General features: G+C 43.1%; 1 protein-coding gene across 2 annotated transcripts in view; it reads left to right on the top strand.

Annotated features, from left to right (window-relative positions):
* The window catches only part of MYO16 (myosin XVI), a 491,281-nt gene that overhangs the window by 336,299 nt on the left and 129,215 nt on the right, over positions 1-25,767 (top strand). For both annotated transcript variants that reach the window (XM_040487087.1, XM_040487086.1), the window contains exons 24-27: positions 6,317-6,392; positions 11,500-11,675; positions 14,367-14,447; positions 14,694-14,899. In XM_040487087.1, the coding sequence (XP_040343021.1) occupies positions 6,317-6,392; positions 11,500-11,675; positions 14,367-14,447; positions 14,694-14,899 (539 nt within the window). The remainder of the gene's footprint in view (positions 1-6,316; positions 6,393-11,499; positions 11,676-14,366; positions 14,448-14,693; positions 14,900-25,767) is intronic.

The following is a 25,767-nucleotide window of genomic DNA, read 5'->3' as shown; positions in this document are numbered from 1 at the left end:
GTCTTCCTGTAGACGGTGAGGATTGATTGGAGATCTCATCGGGTGAGATGGATGTCTTCCTGCAGATGGTGAATACCAACTGGTGATCTTGTTGGGCGAGGTGGACATCTTCCTGTAGACGGTGAGGATTGATCAGAGATACTGTTGGATGACACGGATGTCTTCCTGCACATGGTGAGGATTGATTAGGATCCGATGTGAGTGATCACTGTTCTTATATTCCATTTGTTCTCAAAATTAACTTCACATTCTCACGTCCATTTAGGACAAAAGTAAAGTAAATGTGTGTTGTTTTAGTCTCGATTATATAGTTTTCATTGTGACCACCTTGTTTTCTTTGATTTTTTTTAAAGCAAAAACAAAAACACAGCCATTTAGTTACATTTGTTAAAATACAGTTTCCTTGTAGGGCATGCAATTCTGAGGTGGCTAGGCATAGGTCAGATGTTAGTATTGTGCTAAGTTTCTGAATTTGTGTTACCCCCCCCCACCTCCCTACTGGAGGGGGATGTCAGAGGAGGCCTTGTCGAGGGCCGGGACTTTCGCCACCACCCAGAGCTAACCTGGCCACAGCTCCCCTCTCCCAAACCCCCTCGGTGGAGCCCACATAGGAAGCAGTGAAGGGGCATGCCAGCCCCTCCCACCTCACCCTGAAGCCAGGGAGGGAAGACGAGGGGCACAGCAGACCAGAGCACCTCTCTGCCCAGCAGTGACGAGAGTGCCCTCCTCTTCTTTGTCAGAGGTGGTTGAATGGGGAGCCTGACTTCTCCCACGTGGCAGCAACAAGGCTGTTGAGTGGCATGAGAGGAAGCCAGCTGAAACAGAAGTTTAAGCTAGAGACTTTGATGCCCTGCTCTGGACACGTGCCCGGACATCTACGTAGGATCTCCGCAAGGACAGAGAAGAACTCAGCAACACAGTCAGCCAACAGGCTCTACTCGTCTACAGAACATTTACGGCGATAAGAGCAGCATATGCCTGCTTTTTAAGTTCCAACAGAACACGTATCAAGAAAGACCACACGCAGGGTCGTAAATAAAAAATAAAAAGTGCAGAAAGAATGGAATTCTATAGAGTGGGCTTACCTCCCACTATGGAAACAAACTAAAAAACCAGTACCAGAAAGATGCCACTAGCATTTCCAAATACTTGGAAGCCAAACAGTGCCCTTCTGTATAATCCATGGATCAAAAAGGAAGTCTCCAGGTAATGGAAAAAAGTGTGCTGAACTGAATGAAAATGAAAATGCGGACTACGTACCGACGGTGTGAGACACGGCAGGAACGTTGCCGGGAGGAAAATTTATATCACTAAATGCACATGTGAGAGAAGGGGAAAGCTCCTACCTCAGGAACCTGGAGAAGTGAGAGCAAAGTAAACCCAAAGCAAGCAAAGAGAAGGCAGTAACAAGACCAGGGATCGATGCAATCGAAACAAGTTAAAGGAAATCAATGAAACAAAGAGCTGGTTGTTTGAAGATAACCAAAATAATGGCAAGCCTGTAGACAGAATGACAAAGAAAAAGGAGAAAAGACACAAGGTGCGATGTATCAGAAATGTCACCACACACCCTGCAGACATCAGAAAGATCAGAAGGGATAGACACCCAACTGTCACAAACGACTTAGATGAAATGGACCAGTTTCTCAAAAAACACACACCACCTCAGTTGACCCAATGCAAGAGATCACTGAATGTCCCCATAAGCATCAAGGAAATGAATTTGTAATTTAAAGCTTCCCCAAAGGGAAGTTCGAATCCCTGGTGGTTTCACGGGAGAATTCTACCAAACGTTTAAAGGAAAATTAACGGTAACTACATAGTCTTATCTAGAAAATAGAAGAGAGAGCACTTCTAAGTTCATCTTATGAAGCTAGTAGTGCCCAGTACTAAACCCAGACAAAGACAGTACACACAACCACACTCACACCCACACAGACACAGGAAACTGAAGACCAGTATCCCTCATGAACACATATGCAAAAAGACTATTATTATTAACAACTGCAATGTAACAACGTATGAAAAGAATGATCCACTGTGAATAATTTATTTCTTTTTCTGGAGATGCAAAGGTGGTCTGATATTTGAAATCGGTCAAGATAACCCACCATGTTAATAGGCTAAACAAGAGAAGAGTCACATGATCATATCAATTTGATGCAGAAAAAGCATTTGGCAATCCAGCATTCATTCATGATAAAAACACTCAGAAAATAGGGATAGAGGACACACAACCTCAATTTGACAAAGAGCATCTACGAATGTCCTACAGTTAACATAGTATTTGATGGTGAAAAGCTGAGTGTTTTGCTCACAAGATCAGAAAGAAGGGAGGGACGCCCGTTCTCACCACTGTTATTAAACACAATGCTGGAAGTCCTAGCAAGTGCAGTAAGGCAAGAAAGGAAAGAAAAGGCAGATATATTGGAAAGGAAGAAATAACTCTGTCCCTCTTTATAGATGATGTGATTGTGTATGAAATCCCAAGGAATCTACTAAAAAAGGAAAAAAGCCTCATAGAACCGATAAGTGAGTTCAGCAAGGTCACAGGATACAACATAAACACAAAATAATCAATTGTACTTTTATATTCTAATAAAGAGCACTGAAATGAAAAATACAATAACGGTTACAATCGCTCATTAAAAAATGTGAAGAGGTATAAATCTAACAAAGCATGCAGACGATATGTTTGCTGAAACCCACAAAACACTGATGAAAGAACCCAGAGAGCTGCATAGAAGGAGGCGCATCATGTTCACGGCTTAGAAGACAGTATGGGCAGTAGTCTTACATAGTAACATACATAGTATGTAAGTTACTGTACTTACATAGTAGTCAACATAGTAACCCTTCTCCCCAAATCGCAACCCAGGTTTAATGCAATGCCGATCAAAATCATAGCAAAAATTTGTCGAGGCATAGAGATAGAGATAGGCAGTGTTTTTCTGAAGTTTATACAGAATGGTGACTAAATTAGAATAGGTTACACAATTTTTATAAAGAATAATTGGGGAAGAATTCATCCATTTAATTTAGTGTCTTATTATAAAACTTCAGTAATCAAGACAGTGGTGGGGGGATTGACACACAGATCAATGGAACAGAGTAAAGGGCCCAGAAGCAGACTCCTACCAATATGTTCAACAGATTTGGGGGAGGTAAGTGTGCCATAAATGGGCAGCACGCGGGATCTGTGTGCTGAGGTAAATGTCCTGCATTAATGTCATTGCATTAATGCCACTACCCTGGTTGTGATAGTTCTGCAAGATGTCACCATTGGAGGAAACTGGGTGAGAGGTCTACAGGATCTCTCTGTTTTATTTCTTAACAACCGCATGGGGATCTGCAAGTATCTCAAAATTAAAAGCTTAAGTCAGAAATATTTTAAGCTGTTGGCAGCAGGTTATACATGGACGTAATAAATGGGCACGAGTGGGTATCATTTATTTAGATTTTCAGATTGCCTTTGACAAAGCCAATACTAAATGTCACTGATGTAAAGAAATTGTCATGGTTAAGAGACCAAATTTGGAATCTGGTTGTATTTTATTGTTGAGATTAAAAAAAAAAAAATTAAACCCTCACCTATGTGTTTGTTGGGTGTGTATACTTCTTGGATCCATCCACTGAGAACTAGAAACATTGAGTCCCCCCCCAATAATGTGCTGCTAATCACCTCCAGGGTTCAGGAGGGAGTCTCATTTGATTTTCTCCTCAAGTACGCAAGGGCTTCTTGAGGAAGTATTTCGTTCCAGATTTGGGACCCAGAAAAAAATAGTTTAGAATGATGCGTTAACACTCCAGTAATGCCAATTTTACATCACGTGTTCTCGGTCATTTGCATTATTATATTGTGATGATAAAGGAATATGCTGTTGTGGGAAGTGTCTAATACTTGTGTTGAGCTGTACACGGAAACCCTGTCCATATGGTGGTCAACCAACCCTAGTCAGGCGCTCTCAGACTTGGAGTGCCCTTCAGAGTATTATTTCATACACGAAGAAAGACCCTGAGAGTGACATCGTCACAAAATAGTTAGCACAAACTAATTCAAGATTTGCTAATGTTACACAAAGTATGAAGTTGTGCTAAACCCCATGCTTCCTACGAGCATCAGACTACCCTCGATGAGCATTTATTTGTACTTGGATGTGTGTACTAGATGTTGTTTTCCAGGGAACTTGACCAACTGGAGTCTCCCAACTGAGAAGTTTTGAACTTTAGTTTTAACAGGAGGCCTTTAGCTTTTTCTCCATGTATCCACGTCCTGGGGCCATTTGTGAGAACTTTCCAGAGCACATGATCTTGTGAAAATGAAAGACTCAACAGCACAATCTTGAATGAAATGGACAGCACAGTGTTTTGCTATAGTTGGTCATAATATAACACAACCTTTTTGTTCATTTCACCAAATATTTATTAAACGTGTCCCATGGTGGATCGTAGGGTAGTTCTATTTTTAACTTAAAAAATTTTTTGAATATTTATTTTTGAGAGAAACATAGACAAAGAGACAGAGCGTGAGTGGGGCAGGGGCAGAGAGAGACACAGAATCTGAAGCAGGCTCCAGGCTCTGAGCTGTCAGCACAGAGCCTGACGTGGGGCTTGAACTCATGAACCATGAGATCATGACCTGAACTTAATCAACTGAGCCACCTAGGCACCCTTATCTTTAACTTTTTGAGGAGCTTCCATACGGTTTTCCAGAGTGATTGCATCCGTTTGCATTCCCACCAACAATGCAAAAGAGATCCTCTTTCTCTGTATCCTCGCCAACATCTGTTGTTTCCTGAGTTGTTAATTTTAGCCATTCTCACAGGTGTGAGGTGGTATCTTATCATAGTTTTGATTTGTATTTCCCCGATGGTCCGTGATGTTGAGCATCTTTTCACGTGTCTGTTGGCCATCTGGATGTCTTCTTTGGAAAAATGTCTATTCATGTCTTCTGCCCATTTCTTAACTGTATTGTTTATTATTTGGATGTTGAGTTTGAAAAATTATTTATAGATTTTGGATACTAACCCCTTATCAGATATGTCATTTGAAAATATCTTCTCAAATCTTGCCATTTGCAATGACATGGATGGAGCTAGAGTGTATTATGCTAAGTGAAATAGATCAGTCAGAGAAAGACAAATATCCTATGATTTCACTCATATGTGGAATTTAAGAAACAAAACAGATGAACGTAGGGGGAGGAAGAGAAAAAAAAGAGAGGGAGGCAAACCATAAGAAACTAACTGTAGAGAACAAACCGAAGGTTGCTGGAGGGAAGGTGGGTGGGGGATGGGCTAGATGGGGGATGGGCACCAAGGAGGGCACCTGTTGGGTGAGCACTGGGTGTCGTATGGAAGTGATGAATCACTGATGAATTGATGAATCACTTCTACTCCGGAAACCGATACTACACTGTATGTTAACTAATGGGAATTTAAATAAAAACTTGAAACAAAAACAAATGAACAAATGTGCCCAGTCGACAGGGCATTTTGCTAAGTATGGGGGGCAGACAGAGCTGAACAGTCTGTAGTAACTACCCTCAAGGTACGGCAGGAATTTTACCGCAGGATGTAGAAATGGCCATTTCAAAACAAGGCCAGAACAGGAGCAAAGACAGCAAGGAATGTTGTTAGAGAAAATCAGGGAGTCTAGTGTGTGTGTGTGTGTGTGTGTGTGTGTGGGCGGGGGGGGAGGGTCTGTGTTTATATGTTTAATTCAGAATCATTACGTTTTCTTCATTTTTTTAAGAGACTTTATTTTTGAATAATGTCTACATCCAACATGGGGCTCGAACTCACAATCCAGAGATCTAGAGTCTCCTGCTCTACTGACCTGGCCAGCCAGGTGCCCCATGTTTTCTTGATTTTAAAGACTTGAGATTAAGTGTTTAAATGATCCAAAATGACCTTTTCAATAAAGAGACCATTGAATTTATCAAACCGAAGTCACTCCTCCTTCCCCAGGCATGGCGGAGTCCTCCTTCCTGGTTTAGTGAGTTTTCTGAGTAGGGTCGGGTCCTCGAGAATAAAGGGGGCCTGCATGAATGGGAGCCACCACCATGTTCTCTTGAACTCGCAGTCAGAAGGGGGAGTTGGAAAATTAGAGCAGGAGGGGTGTCCCTTTTTTCATGTGCAGAAAGACGGCACCTGGATGGGAGCTTTGAACTTGTGTGTAACGTGAACTTGAAGACCTGACACGCCTCTCTAATGAATAATTGAAAACATCCTCTGAGTCAAATTATTCTTTAAAGGAAATTATTTTGGTGGCCATGTTTAAACATTAGTAACTATGCTATTTTCTTTTATTATAGGTAACGTATGAAATTGTCGGAGCAATTGAAAAAAATAAAGACTCCCTTTCACAGAATCTTCTATTTGTAATGAAAAGTAAGTTTTCCCCCTATGGTTAAAATGCCACACATTCTTTATTTCTCCGTCTCTCCGTCTCTGAACATTGTCCTTGGTAATATGCCACCAGCTACAGAATAATTGAAATATCTCTTACATCCTGAAGCCCAGAATATTAAAGAATGGATCTTGCCACACTGGACATTGGCTACAATTTAATTTGGAGTCTAGTAGAAACCATAATTTAACGAAGCTTTTAGCAGATAGAAATATAAAATACCTTTACCACTCTAGCGATATGAATATAAAAAAGCTCTTTTGTGACGACTAATGAAGACGAATACAGCTTCCAAAATTATTTAGGCCACAGCAGGGTGAATTCCATTACTTAAGATGACGCTGGAGCACACCTAAGGGTGGTATTTTATTCTTACGTACTTTCAGTTATAAAGAATTAAAGCCCACGGAGCAGAGGGAGTGTACGAATTTATATACACACACATACGTGCGTGGATGCATGTATCTGCAAATTTATAGGCCCCATCAACTCAGTGAATCTTAGCCCTTTAGGCGCATGTATCTGTTTCTACACAACATGTAAGTTACTATATGGCATTTACATGTGGTGCGTTTGTGTGTACCAGTATGTATCTTCTGCCTCCTCTAGCAATTCTTTCTTATTAGCAGTTCTGCAGGGCTTCTCATTTTCCAAACAACCTGTTCAGTGGATCAAAATATATCATCTTTTGTGCTGCAAGTTGCTCTAAATGAACGGAGTCCCTGATAGCGATAGACCTTCATGAGATAGTTAAGTGCCTCCGAGCTGGAAACAAGACATCCGTGTCACCGCTGGTTTGAGGCACATACTTACCTCCAATCAAGCAGAGCAGATGCACAATGTAGTTTTTCACAGGGAATTACTCTGCTTGTCTCTCAGACCTTTGCTTACCGAGTTCTCCTGAAACGGAGACCAGTGGGGAAGGCGTGAGATTGGAAGAGTATCATGTAGAAAGAAAGAATTGAAATAGGTGACCCTACTAATTATCATTGCAAATATATTCCTTCTAGTTTTTAATGATGTCAACTTCCATTTGGAGTCATATAAATAAATGACCTTTCAAGTCATATATTTTTTGAAGATCTAATCTATAGCGTGTTTTTTGAAGTCGGTGCCGTGCCTTCTTTACTTTTGTATTTCAGGCAATGGAATATATGTTTTGAAAGAGAATGTGGCGGTTAGTGATATCAAATTATTTTTATTTTTTTTAACATTTATTTATATTGAGGGACAGACACTGAGCATGAGCAGGGAAGGGGCAGAGAGAGGGGGAGACACAAGGATGCGAAGCAGGCTTCAGGCTCTGAGCGATCAGCACAGAGCCCCACAGGGGGCTCAAACTCACAAACTGTGAGATCATGACCTGAGCTGAAGTCGGAGGCTCAACTGACTGAGCCACCCAGGCGCCCCTGGCGGTTAGTGATATTGTGATTATCTGCTTATCTTCACACCGTCCCTGTATTTTGAAGTCATTCTGTTGTGTACACTTGCTAATAAGCTCCAAGAAAAAGGAAGTGAGTCTCGTTTTCTTCCAAATGCCTTCAGCTGCAGGTACATCTGAACAAGAGGATGAAATTTACAGTGTCTTGTTATAGGTAAATGGGAGATGTTTTCTATAAAGGACAAGAGAATAAACACTTTAGGCTTTGCAAGCTGTAGGTCTCTATTGCAACTACTCAACTCTGCTGTTATAATGAGGGAGCAGGTGTAGACAGCACAATTGGACAGGTCTGCGTTCCAGTAAAACTTTGTTTACAGAAACAGGCCACGAGCCAGATTTGACCCACAGGCCATGGTTGCTCACCTATTCTATCATGTAAACAAAAGAGGCATGGTTATGATAGTATTTTATTAATCTGTAAAATGTTTTGATGTCGTAAGTAATTGTTAAAAGCAAGTGTAATTTATAGATACTGTTTTTTTTTTTTTTTAATTTTCGAGTACCTTGCAAGGTACTTTGTAGTATCTAATTCAGTCTTCATATTATCAAAAAGCTCACACATGAGGAAGGTGGTAGGGTCTGTTGCGGGATCTGAACAAACATACCTTTGTTTGTGTGATACCTGGTCAACAGCTATTGTGTCTTTTACCTCTGAGCGTCTCCACAAACCTGCTCATAAACGGCACACCAAAGTTAGCTTATCCCGATTTGCTGGCAGGAAGACACTCGATGTGATAATGTCTGTAGACCCCTGCAGGGGATGCTTCCGAGTCCAACGTAAACTGGTGATGTTGAAACGCTTTCAAGTTTAAAATTACAAAATTAGTACCAAGAACACCCAAATGCCCTTCCCCAGATTTACTTTCCTCTCTTCATTTCTCTTCCTCTACCTTCTCCCATCTTCCCACCCTGTCTTCTACTCCCCCGTCCATTCCCTCTGTGTGCCTGTGCCTGTGTGTGTGTGTGTGTGTGTGTGTGTGTGCGTGTGCATGTGCATGTATTTTCTGAACCATTTGAGAGTAAGCCACAGGCATCTTTCTGCCGACACACCTTGGTATGCATCCTGAGATCAAGGACGGTATCTTACAAAACATCAGTACTATCAGAGTTCTGAACCTTGACACGATCCTAATGTCTAACCCCCAGTTCCTATCTCTGTGCCGCTTACCCCCGCCATGTCTTTCGTAATGATTTCCCCCCAGTTCAAGGCCAGTCACTGCACTGAGTGCCATTTCCCTCCTGTCTTCTTTCACCGGGGACATTTTCTCTGCTTTTCTTCTTCTTTCGTGACTAACATTTAAAACCTAAAGGCCAGTTATTTTGAAGGCTGTCCCTCAATCTGGATTTATTTGCAGTTTCCTCACGTGGGTGTCAGCCCGTCCCTGCTCGGTGGGAACCCCACAGAGGTGCTGGCGGGTCCTCAGCCCCTCCTGTTTGGAGAACACAGTGACGGTCTGAGACCCTGCTGGTGGCACGGCCTTGTTAAGGGGGCATCCTTCTGGCTTCCGTAATTGAAAGCTGCTGTTTCACCCTGCAGTTGATAAGTAGCTTGTGAGGGAGGTGAGGCAAGGAAATATTGTCAGACCGTCATCCGCTGGCTGGGGTGCAGGAATGATTCTTGCCTAAATCAATGATGCCTCTTATGGTCGCGCTATTGTGATTTTCTGCTCCCCCCACCAATTTTCCCATCAATAGTAACCTTCAACTGTACGATCTCCCCTTTGTCATTCATTGATGAATTAGACTGCTATCAGTATGGACTCATGGATTCTTTTCCATTCAATGAATCACAGTCTATGAGCCCCTACGTTCTTTTTCAGGTTCTCATGATCTTTATTAGCACTGTCTTATTTATAGTCCTGCCTTCCAAAATGTTCTGGGATCATCTTCTACGCCTCAGCATCAGCTGTGTGCCTGACACGCTTAGGTTTATCATAGACAAGAATGGTATTAAGGAACACTGAGGGCTGGGGGCTTGTGAGCTCATTGCTACTGGATTGTCCTTGCTTTTAGGCCCCTTCTGAACTAGACAATTAAAGATATACAGGTAACAGACAGAGATGCAGCCCTATATTAAAAATCAGGAATTTTGGGGTGCCTGGGTGACTCAATTGGTTGAGTGTCCGACTTTGGCTCAAGTCATGATCGCACGGCTGGTGAGTTCGAGCCCCGCATCGGGCCCTGTGCTGACAGCTCAGAGCCTGGAGCCTGCTTCGGATTCTGTGTCTCCCTCGCTCTCTCCCCCTAACGCACTCACATTCTGTCTCTGTCTCTCTCAAAAATAAATACACATTTTTAAAAAAATTTTTAACAATCATGAATTTATCCTGAGAGCTCTAATTTTCATCCAGTACCACAGAGCCCCTTTTTGCTTCCTGCATTCCATAATTGTTTCTCCCTCCTCTCTGACACTTCTCCCTGGTTCCCTGTTTGTTTATTAATGCAGTGACTTTCCTTTGTACGAATTGTATGTATGTACATACATACATACATACATGTATGTATGTACATACATACATATGTATGTACGAATTGTATGTAACACTAAGTATGTTAGCCTGAGCAAGCAGAATAATCTGGATGTGGAAAAGTTAGGAACACTGCTTTGCCACTGACCACTGCTCGCTAGCTGATAGGTAAGCAGGATCCCAAATGATATGCACATTATTTCACCCTTTAATCCTGTATAATCCTCAAGGGGGGTATGTGATGGTCGTCACTTTGTAGAAAAGGAAACTGAGCGTGAGGATTGTCTACATACAGACATAGGGGACATGAGAAGCGTGCCTTTTAGATTTCCAATTGCCGCATACAGTTTTCACTGTGCTATTCCAATTTGTAGCCAGAATGTATTAGAATTTGTATAACGTAACATCTGAAATATATCAGCGTTTTACATGTATAGCTTAACTGGATCAGAAAAAAGAGGGCATTTCTTTCCCCTGACACCTGGTACAACCAAATGAGACAGGGTCTCCCACAGGTGTTTAAATACCACCTGGAGACGAGTTACATCCGAGGAAGTGTGTTTCTGGGGATGGGGAGCGGCTGGCCGAAGCCACAAGTCTTCAGGACTTGGCCAAGGGCACCGAAGGCCCGGAGACCCTAGAAGGTGAGGTGTGGCTCCCACGGCTACGAGAGCAGCGAGTGTCGCTCAGAGAACCAAGGGCCAGGTGCTCAAGTACAGGACAGGAGACCCGGGTTCAAGACTCCTGGCCAAGGGCAAGAGGAGGATCAGAATTCACCAAGTGTTACGATGAACGGTGGGGAAAACAAAATAGGGGCAAAGGGGAAGACAGATGCCCTCAGTGACATCTTGCACTTGGAAAGTTGTAGTGGCAGTGGCACTGGGGTGTTTACTGCTCATGTAAATGCTGATTTGGGGGCCCCTGGGGGGCTCAGTCGGTTGGGCGTCTGGCTTCGGCTCAGGTCATGATCTCACGGCCTGTGAGTTCGAGCCCCGTGTGGGGCTATGTGCTGACAGCTCGGAGCCTGGAGCCTGCTTCCGATTCTGTGTCTCCCTCTCTCTGCGCCCCTCCCCCACTCACGCTCTGTCTCTCTCTGTCTCAAAAACAAACGTTAACAAATTTTTTTTAAAAAATACTGATTTTAATGCCACTCATGATATGCTTTTATTTATTTCCTAGCCAGTGAAAATGTCGTGATCAATCACTTGTTCCAGTCTAAACTGTCACAGACAGGATCCCTCGTATCTTCCTATCCTTCTTTTAAGTTCAGAGGACATAAATGTGCCCTGCTCAGTAAGAAGATGACGGCTTCTTCAGTTATTGGAGAAAACAGGAATTATCTAGAACTTAGTAAGGTAGGAGTTTCTATGATTCTTGTTTGGTTGTTTTGAAGTTTGCTCAGTACGTTTACTTCTTCTTTTTTTTTTTTTTAATGCAGTCTTGAAAACTGATGGAAATAAATCATTTGATTTTTATTTTTATTTATTTATTTTTTTTTTAATTTTTTTTTTCAACGTTTATTTATTTTTGGGACAGAGAGAGACAGAGCATGAACGGGCGAGGGGCAGAGAGAGAGGGAGACACAGAATCGGAAACAGGCTCCAGGCTCTGAGCCATCAGCCCAGAGCCCGACGCGGGGCTCGAACTCCCGGACCGCGAGATCGCGACCTGGCTGAAGTCGGACGCTTAACCGACTGCGCCACCCAGGAGCCCCTCATTTGATTTTTAAAAGGAAAGACAGGTTGCCTGCCTGACATAGAACCAGCAGACAGAGGAAACGTGATGGGAGAGTCCAGCAGAGGGAAAGTTTGATAGCAAGTAGAGCGTTAGTAATTTTATTGGTTGTCTCTGCAACATCCTGTTTATGCCTCTTCTCTGTGACTGTCCCTCTGATGAATGGGGAGTGACTGCAGCAACGTTAGCCTTCCGGGGAAGAAACTTCGCTACCTTATTCTGTTGACATTAATCACTGCTGAGGCTTCAGGTCTCCAAACAGTACATTGTGGTTTCTCTTACAGACCTTGTGTATTTCTCAGGTGCTGGAATGTTTGTAGACTTTGTAGATTTCAAACGTACTTTCTTATCACCCTCACTTCCAGTGTGGACTTGCCCTCCACACGTGCAGTTACACTCACAACATAAAGGTTCTGACTGTTTGTACCACGGAAGTAAAAATTCAGCAGGGGTGTTTCAAACGGATAGGAAACAGGTAGGAAATGTGGCAACTTTAAGGACTCAGTGCCTGACGGTAGCCTGGTTTGTTTTGCTTGTCTCCATCAAAACTGCAGAGAGGGGAAATCTGTTTGGGAAGCTGTCCAGGACAATCGGTTTTAGAAATTCGGTTGTTGTAGGTTGTTAGAATGCATTTTAGCTTACCAATTAAAATGAAAGCATAATTAGAATCAGCTCTATTTTAGAAGATTGGCAAGATGTATATAACATATTAGAAATAAGTGTGTGTGTGTGTGTGTGTGTGTGTGTGTGTGTGTTTAGCCAGTGGACCCTACAATTAGAGATCCTCCGATATAGTCATTGCTGCCCTGTGTGACCACAGGAATTCAATCTCACTGCATACAAAATGGCATTTTTTACATAAAAAAGACAAAGGGTTACTCTTTGTAAGGAAGATCTCTACTCCTGAGGGTTTCACTGAACCTTCTGGCCCTTCCTTCCTCAATCATGCTGGAAATCGAGAGCAAGAAATCACCACCCACCTCTACACTGTAATTTTTAACCTTAATTATTAAACATTACCAGGCATAGATGCCATTAGTCTTTTCCCTAAAGGACTGCAAAACGAAGATAATTCACAGTGGTTCCTCCACCCAGAAAGGGAAATTGAGCGTTCAGTTTCAAGGGATGGAGATTTATTTATTACGATTCTTCCTTAAGTGTTCTATTCCTCACTTCCCTTCATACTGGCTGCATCTCTGCATGGCCAGCCCTGTGACTGGCAGCGTAGGGCTCTACCACTGTTTAACTGAGCATCACACTTGGCTTTGTGTTTGGAGAAAACCGGTTGATTTTGGACCAATTGCTTCCTTTTACATTCCCTTGTCAGTTACAATGGGTCATTCCAGCCTGACAGTTCATGTCAACGGGGAAGAAATCAGCTGCTGTCATGGTAGCAATAGCACCACATTGACAAGAGTCTTTTATCAGGCTCTCTTCTCCTACCAAGACCTCTTTATTGTAACATAAATGATTTGGGATCTATAGATACGTTGGTCTGAGTCTGCGTGATTTTGTGAAATGCAAATGGTACATTAGTGGCTGCGGTTCCTTTTAACCCCTGGTGGAGTTTAATTAATTACCTTCTGCCCTTTATTTCTTTACCCACTGGCTCCATTTCCACTGACTTCTTTTATCTCCATTATCATTTAATCTTTGCTACATATGATTTTTTTTTCTTTTAAGAGCCGTATATAATTACTCATCCAGGAAAACACAAATTGTTGCCATTTTTCAGACAGATAATTTACTAACTCCTTTTAGTAGTTTAAAAAAAAAAAGAGGAGGAATGGGAAGAAATTGATTGTGGTTAAACTTAAGGGAATAAACCAGCGCTTGTTAGAACATCAAACCTTTATAGCATAACATAGTATCCTTTGGCCTGGTGGTAAGCCTGCTGCTTCGTGATAAACACGCATGGTGATGATACACCCAGGGCTCCCAGGTGCGCCGACTGTGCTACCCAGCAAGGCAGGGTCGATGTTTACTCTCAAAATTAAAATAGATACAGGACGGCAACTTCTGTGTACTTGAAAGGCTGGCAGGAATGGGGTTCTTCTACGCGCAGTTTCAATTTCCCCGATTCATAGTACCGTCGCAGAAAAATCATTTGGTACTGATTTTTACAGTCTGAGTGAATTTATGTGGATGGGAGGGTAAATTTTTTCTTGTAAATGCAATTTAGTAAAATACTACTAAGATTGCTCCCTATGTTGTACACCTGAGACTAATGTCAACTACAATTAAAAATCAGTCGATACATACTTACATAAATAAATCCGCTCACCCTTTCTTTCTTTTTATTTTCATTACAGTTATTAAAAAAGAAAGGAACTTCTTCGTTTCTTCAAAGACTAGAATGGGGAGGTCCAGTCACGATTGCATCACAACTCAGGGTTAGTAGACTTTTCGGTTTTCCAAAATTTAGATTTAGATCTTGTCAACTGTAGAGGGTTTCTGCATCATTTCTCCCCCCCCCCCCCCTTTTTGACCACTTGGAAACCAGTAAGCACTCACACACGGACACACACAGCACAGAGAATTCAGACTAAATAAAAGAGTTGTGGGTTGAAGATAAACTCTTTACATTTTCGGGCAGTGTCTTCTTTGGAGAATCAGTTGTGTTTTGCTTCTCTCCTTAGAAATCTCTAGCAGATATTATCGGAAAACTTCAGAAGCGCACGCCCCACTTTGTTCATTGCATCAAGCCCAATAACTCAAGGCTGCCAGATACCTTTGATAATTTTTATGTATCTGCTCAACTACAATATATCGGAGTCCTGGACATGGTGAAGATTATCCGATATGGATACCCTGTTCGCCTTTCCTTCTCGGATTTCCTGTCAAGGTAAATTCTGCTCTTGAGACATTGTATGTACTGCTTAGCCCTGCATTCTGACCAGACTGTGGCAAGAATCTTCTGTTTTGTTCTCTTTTTCGGGCATTGATTTTACTGTTTATACAGTTGACTTTTGTTTGTTTGTTTGTTTTGTTTATTTATTTTTGAGAGACAGAGAGAGATAGAGTATGAGCAGAGGAGGGGCAGAAGGAGAGGGAGACACAGAATCTGACGCAAGCTCCAGGCTCCGAGCTGTCAGCACAGAGCCCGAAGCAGGGCTCAAACTCACGGACCGTGAGATCATGACCTGAGCCGAAGTCAGACGCTTAACTGACTGAGCCACCCAGGCGCCCCGATATAAGTTGACTCTTTGAACAGTGGGGTTTGGGTTAGGAACGCCTCTACTCAAGCACTTGGAACCCCACATGTAACTTTTGATTCCTCCACAACCTACCTACTAACAGCCTACTGTTGACCAGAAGCCTTACTGATAACAGAAACAGTGGATTAACACATATTTTGTTAATTATATGCATTATATAATATATTCTTACAATAAGGTAAGGTAGCAAAGAGAAAATGTTATTGAGAAAAACCATAAGGAAGGGAAAACACATTTACATTTCTGTACCGTATTTATCTAAAACAATCTGCATGTAAGTGGACTCACACAGGTCAAACCTGTCGTGTTCAAGGTTTAAGTATATTCTTCCAGCTTGAGTAAACAAAACACTCCGGGAAACAATGAAATACACTGACCAAGCTTTTGTAAAAGTTACTAAACTTTGATACCTTGGAAACCATTTTCATGGTTTCCACAAACCACAAACTTTAAATTAGGGGATTTCCTTGCCGTTAAAAATTTCTAAAATTGTTGTGTATGTTTACCTAACAATTTTTACTTAAAAGAACATATATGTGTGATTATTTTCTCCTCTATGTCTATGAACAAAATAGTTTTTAGATCAGGGGTTGACCAACTACACTCATGGCCCAAATCTAGCCCACCACCTATTTTTGTAAATAAAGTTTTATTGGAACACGGCCACTGGTGAAATAAGGACTGTTTGTTTTTAGGCAGTTAAAAAACAATAGAGAGAAAGAAAGAAAGAAAGAAAGAAAGGAAGAAAGAAAGAAAGAACGAAAGGGAAAGAAAAGAAAAGAAAGGGAGAGAGAGAGAAAGAAATAAAGACAGGAAGGAAGGAAGGAAGGAAGGAAGGAAGGAAGGAAGGAAGGGAAATTGGTAATTCTGTATAAAAAAGGTGAAATTTTTAAATGACATTGGCATAAACTATTATCAATATTACAAGAATAAAATCTAGCATTTATGTTTTAAACCAACCATGCAACTAGTATGGAAAATCTATTTGACAAAATATTCATTTAAGAAAAGCGATGTAACATTTTGTTGTCCAGAATTTCCACTTGAGCCACCAGCGTGAGGAGGGTGCTGACTAAAATAAGCAGCTATTTGAATTGCCCTACCCCCCAGAGGAGGGTGGTGACCATGGCTGTGTGTGTGTGTGTGTGTGTGTGTGTGTGTGTGTGTGAATGTGTGTGTGCATGCGTGTGCGTGTGAGTGTGTGTGTAGACTATAGCATATAAGAGAATGATTGGAAAATGGTTTTTACCTCTGTTCTTTGTATTCTCCCAAGTCTAGGTTGACATATAGACTCAACCAGGAGTTGAGTTTATCTCTATGAAAAGAGCATAAAAGAATAGGAGATGAATATCTTTTAAAATTAAGTACAAGGGCGCCTGGGTGGCTTAGCTGGTTGGGCGTCTGACTTTGGCTCAGGTCACGATCTCACAGTCTGTGAGTTTGAGCCCCGCGTCAGGCTCTATGCTGACAGCTCACAGCCTGGAATCTGCTTCAGATTCTGTGTCTCCTTCTCTCTCTCTGCTTGTCCCCTGCTCATGCTCCGTCTCTGTTTCTCAAAAATAAATAAAAACATTTAAAAATTAAAATAAAATAAAGTACAGCATTTCACATGTCCCAGGACTTCCAGGTAGGGACCATCTCATATTCAGTAACAGTTCCTGTGCATTACAAGTATCTAATCAGTGTTTTCAGAATGAAACTGGCATTGGGGCCCTGATCTGATAGGATTAGTGTCCTTATAAGAAGAGTCATCAGAGAGGATACTCTTGGTGGACACAGTAAGAAGGCGGCTTTCTGCAAGCCAAGAGGAGACCTCAGTAGAAACTAAGTTGGCTGACACCTTGATCTTGGACTTCCCAGACTCTAGAACTATGAGAAAATAAACTTTTTTTTTTTTTTTTTTTTTGGTTAGCTGCCCAGTCTGTGGTATTTTGTGATGGCAGTCGAGGCTGGCTAGGCTATCTGTGTTTGTAGAGTGTCCCTACGGTGTCTATATGTAGCAAACCTGGACAAGTTATGTTGGGAAGTTTTGGGTGCTTGTTCTTCTTATAAAATGCTCTTGTGTTAATGGGAGGAAATACAGTTTATGTGCACATAACCTGTGGTTTCAAAAACTCATCCTTTCTACCTTTTTGTACATTTACTCAGCAGCATTTAGTGGATATTCAAGATCCACTCAGGCTTTCTTTCCTTCAGAAAATGGTTCCTAAAATCTCAGATTGGTTTGTGTCTCTTCTCTAAGCTTCAGGAAGGGCTCGTGTAATACACTGATTATGTGCACCCTGGAAATAGCCCCTCATGTAGCCGACGTCAACCACTAGACCAGAGGCCAGCAAACTGCAGCTCCTAGGCCAGATCGTGTCCCCTACTTTCATATGGCCTGAGAGCTAAAAGTGTCCTTTACATTTACATCCAAGGAGCCTATGGCCCGGTGAGGGCTCACTACTTAAGTATTTTCTGTAAAGGGTCAGAGAGTAAATGTTTTAGGCTGTTGTTTGCCAAGAGACAAGAATGCCAGTCACCCTCTGTGAAACTGAACGGGAAAGATCTCGTGTGCTTTTCTGTCTCAGTGACTTTCCCTGATGTTGGTCTGGTTCTCTGGTTTGTGAGACTGTTCAGATGGCATTACAAAGGGCTCGCTCTCAGCACTCGATTCTGTAGAAGATAAAACCCCACGTCCGTGGCTCGCAACAGCAAAGGTTTGTCTCTCGCTTGCCCTCCTCTGACTGTGATTTAGACGGAGCACACCTGAGCTCCGACCAGCTCTGACCGGGGGCTCCTTTTCAGGATGGGCCCCAGGAAGAGCTGAGACATAGGACGTGCCCTTTCTGTGTCAGAGGAGGAAGAGAAAAGGTCTAAGTGGCTGTTACAGCTTCTGTCCAGCTGTGGTTTTTGTTACTACCTTATATTCCTTGCTTTCAGTCAGTCCCTTGGCCAAAGCCAAGGTGGAGCAAGGAATACAGTGGAGAATTGTTCTGCTCCTAGGAGGTACTATAAAACACACAACAGAGTGGGAATGTGTCTACTTTTTTTTTATTAAAAAAAATTTTTTTAACATTTATTTATTTTTGAGAGACAACGTGAGCAGGGGAGGGGCAGAGAGAGAGGGAGACACAGAATCTGAAGCAGGCTCCAGGCTCTGGAGCCTGACGTGGCGCTCGAACTCACAAGCCGTGCGATCATGACCTGAGCCGAAGTCGGACGCTTAACCGACTGAGCCACCCAGGCGCCCCGAATGTGTGCACTTCCTGCTCGGTTTATCTGTTGCGGTGTATCAGACCGCCCCAAAGCTTCGTGGCATAGAACGACAATTCATTATTTCTCCGGGTTCTGTGGGTTAACTGGGCTCAGTTGGGCAGTTCTTGCTAGGGGTCTTTCTAGAAGCTACTGCCAGGTAGAAGATGATCATGTTAGCCAGGCTGACAGCTTCTTCGCTCCCATGTCTAGGGCCTCGCTGCCTCTCCAGCAGAACCATTCAGACCTCTTAGTCAACAGCTCACACTTCCTGGGGCAAGAAAGGAAGCTTGAGGTCGTCCTAGCGGCGGGGCCTGGAACTAGGGGCACATCCCTGCCCTTGCATTTTTTTGGTCAAACAGTTGCCAACCAACCCAGATCTTTCCCCCTGGGAGGAGCCATTGATAGTAGCCAGTGCCACAACGATGCCCATATACTCTTAAAGGGAGAACGTGCCAGGATCCGGCTCCAGCTCAGGTCATGATCCCACCTGTCTGTGGGTTCAAACCCCGCGTCGAGCTCTGTGCTGACAGCTCAGAGCCTGGAGCCTGCTTCAGATTCTGTGTCTCCCTCTCCATCTCTCCCTCCCCAGCTCATGCCCCCCCCGGCCCCGAAATAAACATTTAAAAATTAATTAAAAAGTTAAAAAAAAAGAATCTTTCATAGCTATGCCCGTGCGTATGAACTTCTATTATCTCCTCTCTCCCCAGTAAGTATATGTGAGTTCAGTGCGTTGAATAATATAATACCATCATTTTTATTTTCCAAATTCTAGAATCGAGGGAAGAATAGTATGAGGCAATGCTGAGGAAATTGTTTTGAGGAGTCCTTAGAGCAATGGTACCTTGTACCTTCTCAGGTGCCCTGCCATCATTCTCCAGAGCTTTCTTTAATGCCCTGTGTGCTGGGGACATTGCAACTAACCCCGCTGCCCAGCAGAAATCCAGGCGCGTGCCAGACCTTAGTGGCATGAATCTCTGCTCTCCTCGGAGCCGTAGCCTCTATGTTTTCATCTTCTTCCAGATACAGCAGGGAAATGTGTTGGAATCTAGCTCTGGATGCGGGGTGGCAAGCTTGAGGGCTGTAGCCCCTCATTCATCTGTGGACTCGTTTGTGGGCAGCAGGGGACAGCGGGACGGCATCACTCCAGGGTTGGCCGTTTGAAGAGGTGACTTTATTTGGAAAAGACTCAAGGACTTGGCGGCGAGAAGCACGCCCTCGGATCTGTGCTCTGACACTGGGGCTGGATGAGATCCCTCTTAGAAATAGTCTGAATCATCTACTTGTTTAAATGACCCCGTCGTTGCCCAACAGTCAGGCTGTGAAGGAACATGACCATGATACGAAATCGGGCGCAGGGAGAGGGATGAAGCGAGCCACACTTCAGTTTCTTGGATTAAATTCACGGGTGGCGGCTGCCCAGTGAACAGTCACGAGAACTGTGGGTCCGAGTCGGGAATCTTGTAAAAGTTCCCCTCGTTCCGCCAAGTGCTGCCGGTTACTGTCGATGGTCTTTAATAGAAACGTGAGCTATTCAATGTCCCCAAAGCTTTAACTGGCAAAAGACATCTTTTCTTCAGGCTTAATTTTGCCAAGGCTTACTGTGTTCTTCCTGCTAAAGCCGATCCACAGGGTTGGCTTTGTGAAGTTTGGGAGGAGGGGATGTGTTGTTCTTCAGTGAAATGTGAATCAGGAAAGGGAAGCGGAAGTCACAGGTTCTAGAAGCCATTTCAGTCTATATTCTTGCGGGGAGTCTGTTGTGCTCCTCAGTGGATTATGAATCGTAACGTCTCCCGTAATCTACTCTGGGCACCTGCAGACTTTTTCTATAAAGGACCAAATGTAACTGTCTTAGGCATGCGGGCCACATGGTCACTGCTGTGACAGCTCAGCCCTGCATGTGGCCCCACACAGCCCCAGACTGCGTGGGCACAAATGGGTGAGGGGGGCTGTTCCAGACAACCGTGCCGGCAGGAAATGGGGTGAGTGGCTTGTGCCCAAAGGCAGCTGACTCTTTATCTAGTCCCATGCACCCCCTTCCGGTGGAGCTGGGGCAAAGTTTCTATAGAAAGGGAGCAGGTAGGGAGAGGGGACTGATGTTTGCTTTGCTGCTTCTGTAATCTGGCTCAGATCTATAATTCTGCTTTTGTGCATCACGTGTTCTCCCAGGACAGCATTCATTCACCCGTTCATTCATTTTTATCTCTTCCTTATATAACCTCCCATTTTTGTGTTATTGGAGCATTTTACTGCATCGATGTCATCAGGATGGGAAGTCACTGTCACCAGTGGCAGCATGGGCATCCTCCCCGCGTGTGACTGGTGCCCAGTGGGTCAAGCTCCAGATCTACACTTTGCACTCATTATTCTGCTCCTCATAATAACCTTTTGAGACAACTCCTCTCATCACACAGATATTAGTCATTATGCCATTGCTAATTTCCGGCTTTGATGTAAATGTGCCTGGAGGGCGTTCATCAGCCCTGAGTAGGCACGGGCCATCACCAAACACATCCTCACCACACCCCTATGACTCACACCGGTGGTCGCATCCTGATTTGTAGCCGAGAAAATTCAGGTCCCAAGAGTTAGGGGCCGGCTCGCACCTCTCGTCCCTGACACTGTTTTTAGCCTCTCCCGGGTACCGGTCTTGTACTGACATTGGCGGTGTTCCCATCCACGTCTTCCACGACCGCGTGCTGTGCGTCCTCTTCGTGCTTCATTGTCATCAGCAGTCACAGGCAGAAGCACCTCTACCTCAGTAGGGAAAGTAAATCCCTGGAGATTTCTAAAATTCAGCCCTGCAGAGAGCCCTGCACTCTGGATTTTCTTTGCTCTGTTTCCTGAAAACTGATCCAGTTAATTTCACCAAGTTTCCCACCCTCCCCAGCGACCTTGCGTATCCATGCAACGGCAGCATGCGGCTGGTGGAGGCAGTATGGGAGCATCAGTCAGGGCCTCTGGAAAAGGAGCTCCGAGACAGTAGGAAAGCTCCTTGGAAGCTCCGTTTCTCCTTGGAAACGGAGAACTTGCACAGTCTCACTTAAAATAACAAAAGAGTGGGGCACCCGGGTGGCACAATCAGTTTAGCATCTGACTCTTGGTTTCTTCCCAGGTCATGATCCCAGGGTCGTGGGATCAAGCCCTGAGCGGGGGTCTGCACTGAGCATAGAGCCTGCTTGAGACTCTCTCTCCCTCCCTCTGCCCCCCTCCCCTTCTCGTGTGTGCGCGCTCTCTCTCTCTCTCACAAATATAAATAAATAAATAAATAAATAGCAAATAAATAAGTAAATAAAATAGCAAAAAAGCAAAAACAGGAACATTTTACAACTTTCTAACAAGACCTTGGAAACAATACCCCCAACCGACCAGCCTAAAATAATCTACCAAACATTTCCACTTGAGGAAGCATCCAATAAGAAACTGATGGGATCAGAGTCATTATTGCTGCTTCGGGAAAATAGACACGAAGCTACATTCGGCATGCATTCAATGTTTTGACGATTCTGTTGCATCTCTAATACAATTTGGGGAGTGCAGTAAAAAATTCAGTCCCAGAATTCTGAATCTTGTTATTTATGTCTTGATTTACCTGGGCTTCCCCAGTTCCCTCCACTGATATATCTTAATGTTTTTAGTTGTAAGTGATGTCAGGCAGAACATAATCACAAGGTGACGTTGCTTTCCAGGGCCAAACCAGTTTTAAATATTTACTTGCAAGGTGCTTGTTACATTACTTAATAAACTATTTAATTCTGTTTATACAACAACAGTGGTTTTTAATGTGACCATTAGTATGTATAGTTTTCACTGATTATATCTGAGCGACCTCAACAATTCAGGAGTCTACAGAGAACCTCACGGCATCATTGGGATCTTTGAGGGGACCCAATCAATAGCATCGTTTTCCTTATCCAATTTTTGACCGAGATGAGAAGAGAAAATGGTCAAAATATCACTTTTCGTAGACGGCCCTAGGTGAAAGAGGCAGACGTGCCCACTAATAGGGCCAACCCAGGATTAGCAGCCTGACCCTTCAGTTAGAGACAGTGTGGGCCCAGTTGGACTCTCCCATGAGGGAGGCTGTTCAGGGAAGGCTGGCTGCTTGGAGAAACTGAGGAAAACCACCAACGGTCTTTGTGAGCAGTTTGCTCGTTAGCAGCTGAGGATGCTATGTGTTTTTCTCACCAAAATTGCCAGTCCGATTGGTCTGTCACTGCACCTCCCTCAGGAAGTGTGCAGGATTGGGTGGCCAGAGGATCATCCCACCTCGATCCGTAAGGAGACAGCAGAAAAGAAGAGGAAGCTTCCTCCGTGAATCTCTGTGGCATTTTGTGTGCTGGGACGTTGGACTCCTCCAGTGAGCCTGTCACCAACCTGGGGTGTGGCTGTTCCCCTGAGGGGACATCCAGTCCTTCAACCCATCCTCTCTCCCATCATCATGAGCACCCCACTGGTTCTCTGAGTCCACTTCTGGGGCACCTGATAAGCAGTATAGATTTTGCACCCAAAGATTCTGAAGTGGGCCAAGAGTGCATTATTTTAATTGACTTCAAGGGCACTCTATATTCATGGCTGTAAGTGCATTTTATTTTCTGTTGCAAACCCTGTCTAGACACGGTGTCCAACTGAGTCTCCCAGAGATGCTACAACTGGACTAGATGAAAATATCAAAATAAAACAAAAGAGTGACTCAGACAATAAAACCCCAGTAGCCTAGATATTCCCCAAATTTGACTCTACATTTTCTTCCATTATTAAGTTCCCAGGGAGAAATAAAAGTTCAAAGATTAATGCGTCCTGTAAATTGAAGTCCAGAGATACTCAATTCCAAAGGAATTGAAATCCCAAATCTGATTATCTTGCCTTGCTGAGTTAAATGCCCAGAATTCCATATGCATAAGTTAAATTTCTATTTCTCAACCATTCTTTCCATTTTCTCGCTTGGCTGAGACTAACTAAAGAGATTCCAGATACCTTGGTTGAGCTGGGGACCCTTCAGCATAACCGTGCAAGCAATCGGTCACTGCAGTGGTCTGTGGAGCTCCCATCACAGAAAACCACAGGCTGGTGGCTTAAACGACAGATACAGATTTTCTCACAGTCCCGGAGACTGGAAATCCAAGATCAAGATGGCAGCGGGGGGGGGGGGGGGCGGGTGAGGGCTCTCCCCTAAGATGGCAGACAGCTGCCTTCTTGCTGTGAACTCCCAATGCCTTTCCGGGAAGCGTGCACACAAACAGAACGAGACAGTGAGAATCAGGCACAGAGAAAAAGAAACAGGAAGAATGCTCTCTGGTGTCTTTACTTATAAGCACACAAGTCCTATTGAATTAGGACTCCACCCTTATGACCTCGTCTAACCTTAATTCCTTCCTAAAGGCTCTCTTGACAGATACAGTCATCAAATACTGGGTATCAGGGCTTGAAAATGTGAATTTTGGAGGGTGGGGCAACACATTCAGTCCATAAGTAGTCATCCTTCTGGATATGAGTAATTCAACCTCAAATGTTGTGTTGACTCAGCACCATGACTCCTCTCACCTTCACATTGAGGGTCTGATGAGTAAATAGTGGACATGAGGTTATTCGAACGTCATCATACACACTAAATGTAGAAACCTAACCCTAGTCTATGGAGCAGGATACCACAAGCAGAATTATTCTAAAATCTAATATTTGCTTTTGCCAATGACAAGGGTGACCGCATAGCCTCTTGATCAAACCTAGGCATGTTTTATAGTGAAATGGGGAACAATTAATAATTTTGACAGGAATACAGGTATAAACTGGGACTGCCCCCTGGCAAACCAGGACACTGCCCCCCTAGCACCCCTGCACCCACCTTTTCATGAGTCTCGGCACATTGCCAGGATGCTTTAACCTCTGCCGTGCCCAGGAGATGCAAGCCCTCTTAAGGAAAACCTTTTATTGTGTGCACATAACAGGTGGCCAGCCACTAGGCGTTGAATAAACTAAGACATGAATGAATACTGTTTCAGTTTTCTGTATAGTTTTATACTTGAGCTCTGAATTTTGTGTCCAAGTTGTAATATTCAATGGTATCCTATACAAGATTGATTAGAGGGCCGAAAGAGTTGTCAGTATCTAACCAGCTGAAAATGCGTGTTTTAATTATGCCAAGATATTTCCATTTTAGGGCAACCTTATAGACTTTAGTATGAGACAGTGATTCCGGTTTGCCTTGGCCACAGTTTAATAATATTCTCTCTCACTCCCTCCAAAATACCATGAGCCATTCTCCAAAATTTCGAGTTATTTGATAACTATACAACGGTGACTGGATTTGTACTCCCATATTGATTTAAGAAATAGCTTCATTTGATTTTTTTTTCCTGTTCTTTGAAATGCTTTAACTGAAGGCAATTTCTGCGATACCATACGGGTGGAGAATCAATTTATGCAGTAGGAATGTATTTAGGAATAAAAATACCAAATCACAGTAGACTCTACAGATGATCTATGTTTAGGGGAGACGCTATTTTTAACGAAGTAACTTACAGTTAGAGCTGACCCACTTTGTGGTCTTTCCACAATATACTCACTTGAATATACTATACCTATGTTATTGCAAGACCCAATTACTAAACTTGAAAACTTACTTTTGTGGCATTTCAGTAAGCAAATATTTATATTATATGAAATAAATATTTCTACCTTGAGAAGAATGTATTTAACTTTAGAATAAAAGCAATTTGTCTTATTGTTCGGAAACCCATAGTTTTAAGGAATTAATAGTTTTCAAAACATGGTGATGATAACATATTTTTAAACTTCAGTATTCTTACAAATCTCTCCATTTATGACACAAAGTCCCAACATATTTCTGTATAGTGCCTCGTCTACTCTCTCCATAACCGGAGAGATAGGAAAAGTTATATTAGGAAGGAACTCATAATATATTCAAAACAATGAAATCTGCAGAAAAAGGAGCCCTACAGAATGACCTGAAAATTATCAATGCGCCTAGTGAGGGATTCAAGAGGAAAATACATTAATAGGAATAATTTGAAGTATCTCAGCAGACAGATGGTTAGAGATAAGGGGCGATGTGACTTTTTTCCCAATCTGATCATGATGACATCCATGAGAGATGTCCTACACATCATTTCAAGCTTGGCTTTTATAGAATTGTCAAGAAAAAACCTTTTAAAAGGAATCATTACATGGTCTATTAAAAATTTGACTGGTCTCATCCCAGTGAGAGAGGGGTGTATTTGGAGCAAGTGTAGATTCAGAA

The sequence above is a fragment of the Herpailurus yagouaroundi genome, unplaced genomic scaffold, assembly GCF_014898765.1.
Source record: "Herpailurus yagouaroundi ecotype Mexico unplaced genomic scaffold, PumYag 164, whole genome shotgun sequence".
Taxonomy (NCBI): domain Eukaryota; kingdom Metazoa; phylum Chordata; class Mammalia; order Carnivora; family Felidae; genus Herpailurus; species Herpailurus yagouaroundi.
This window is presented reverse-complemented; position numbering and strand designations above follow the sequence as displayed.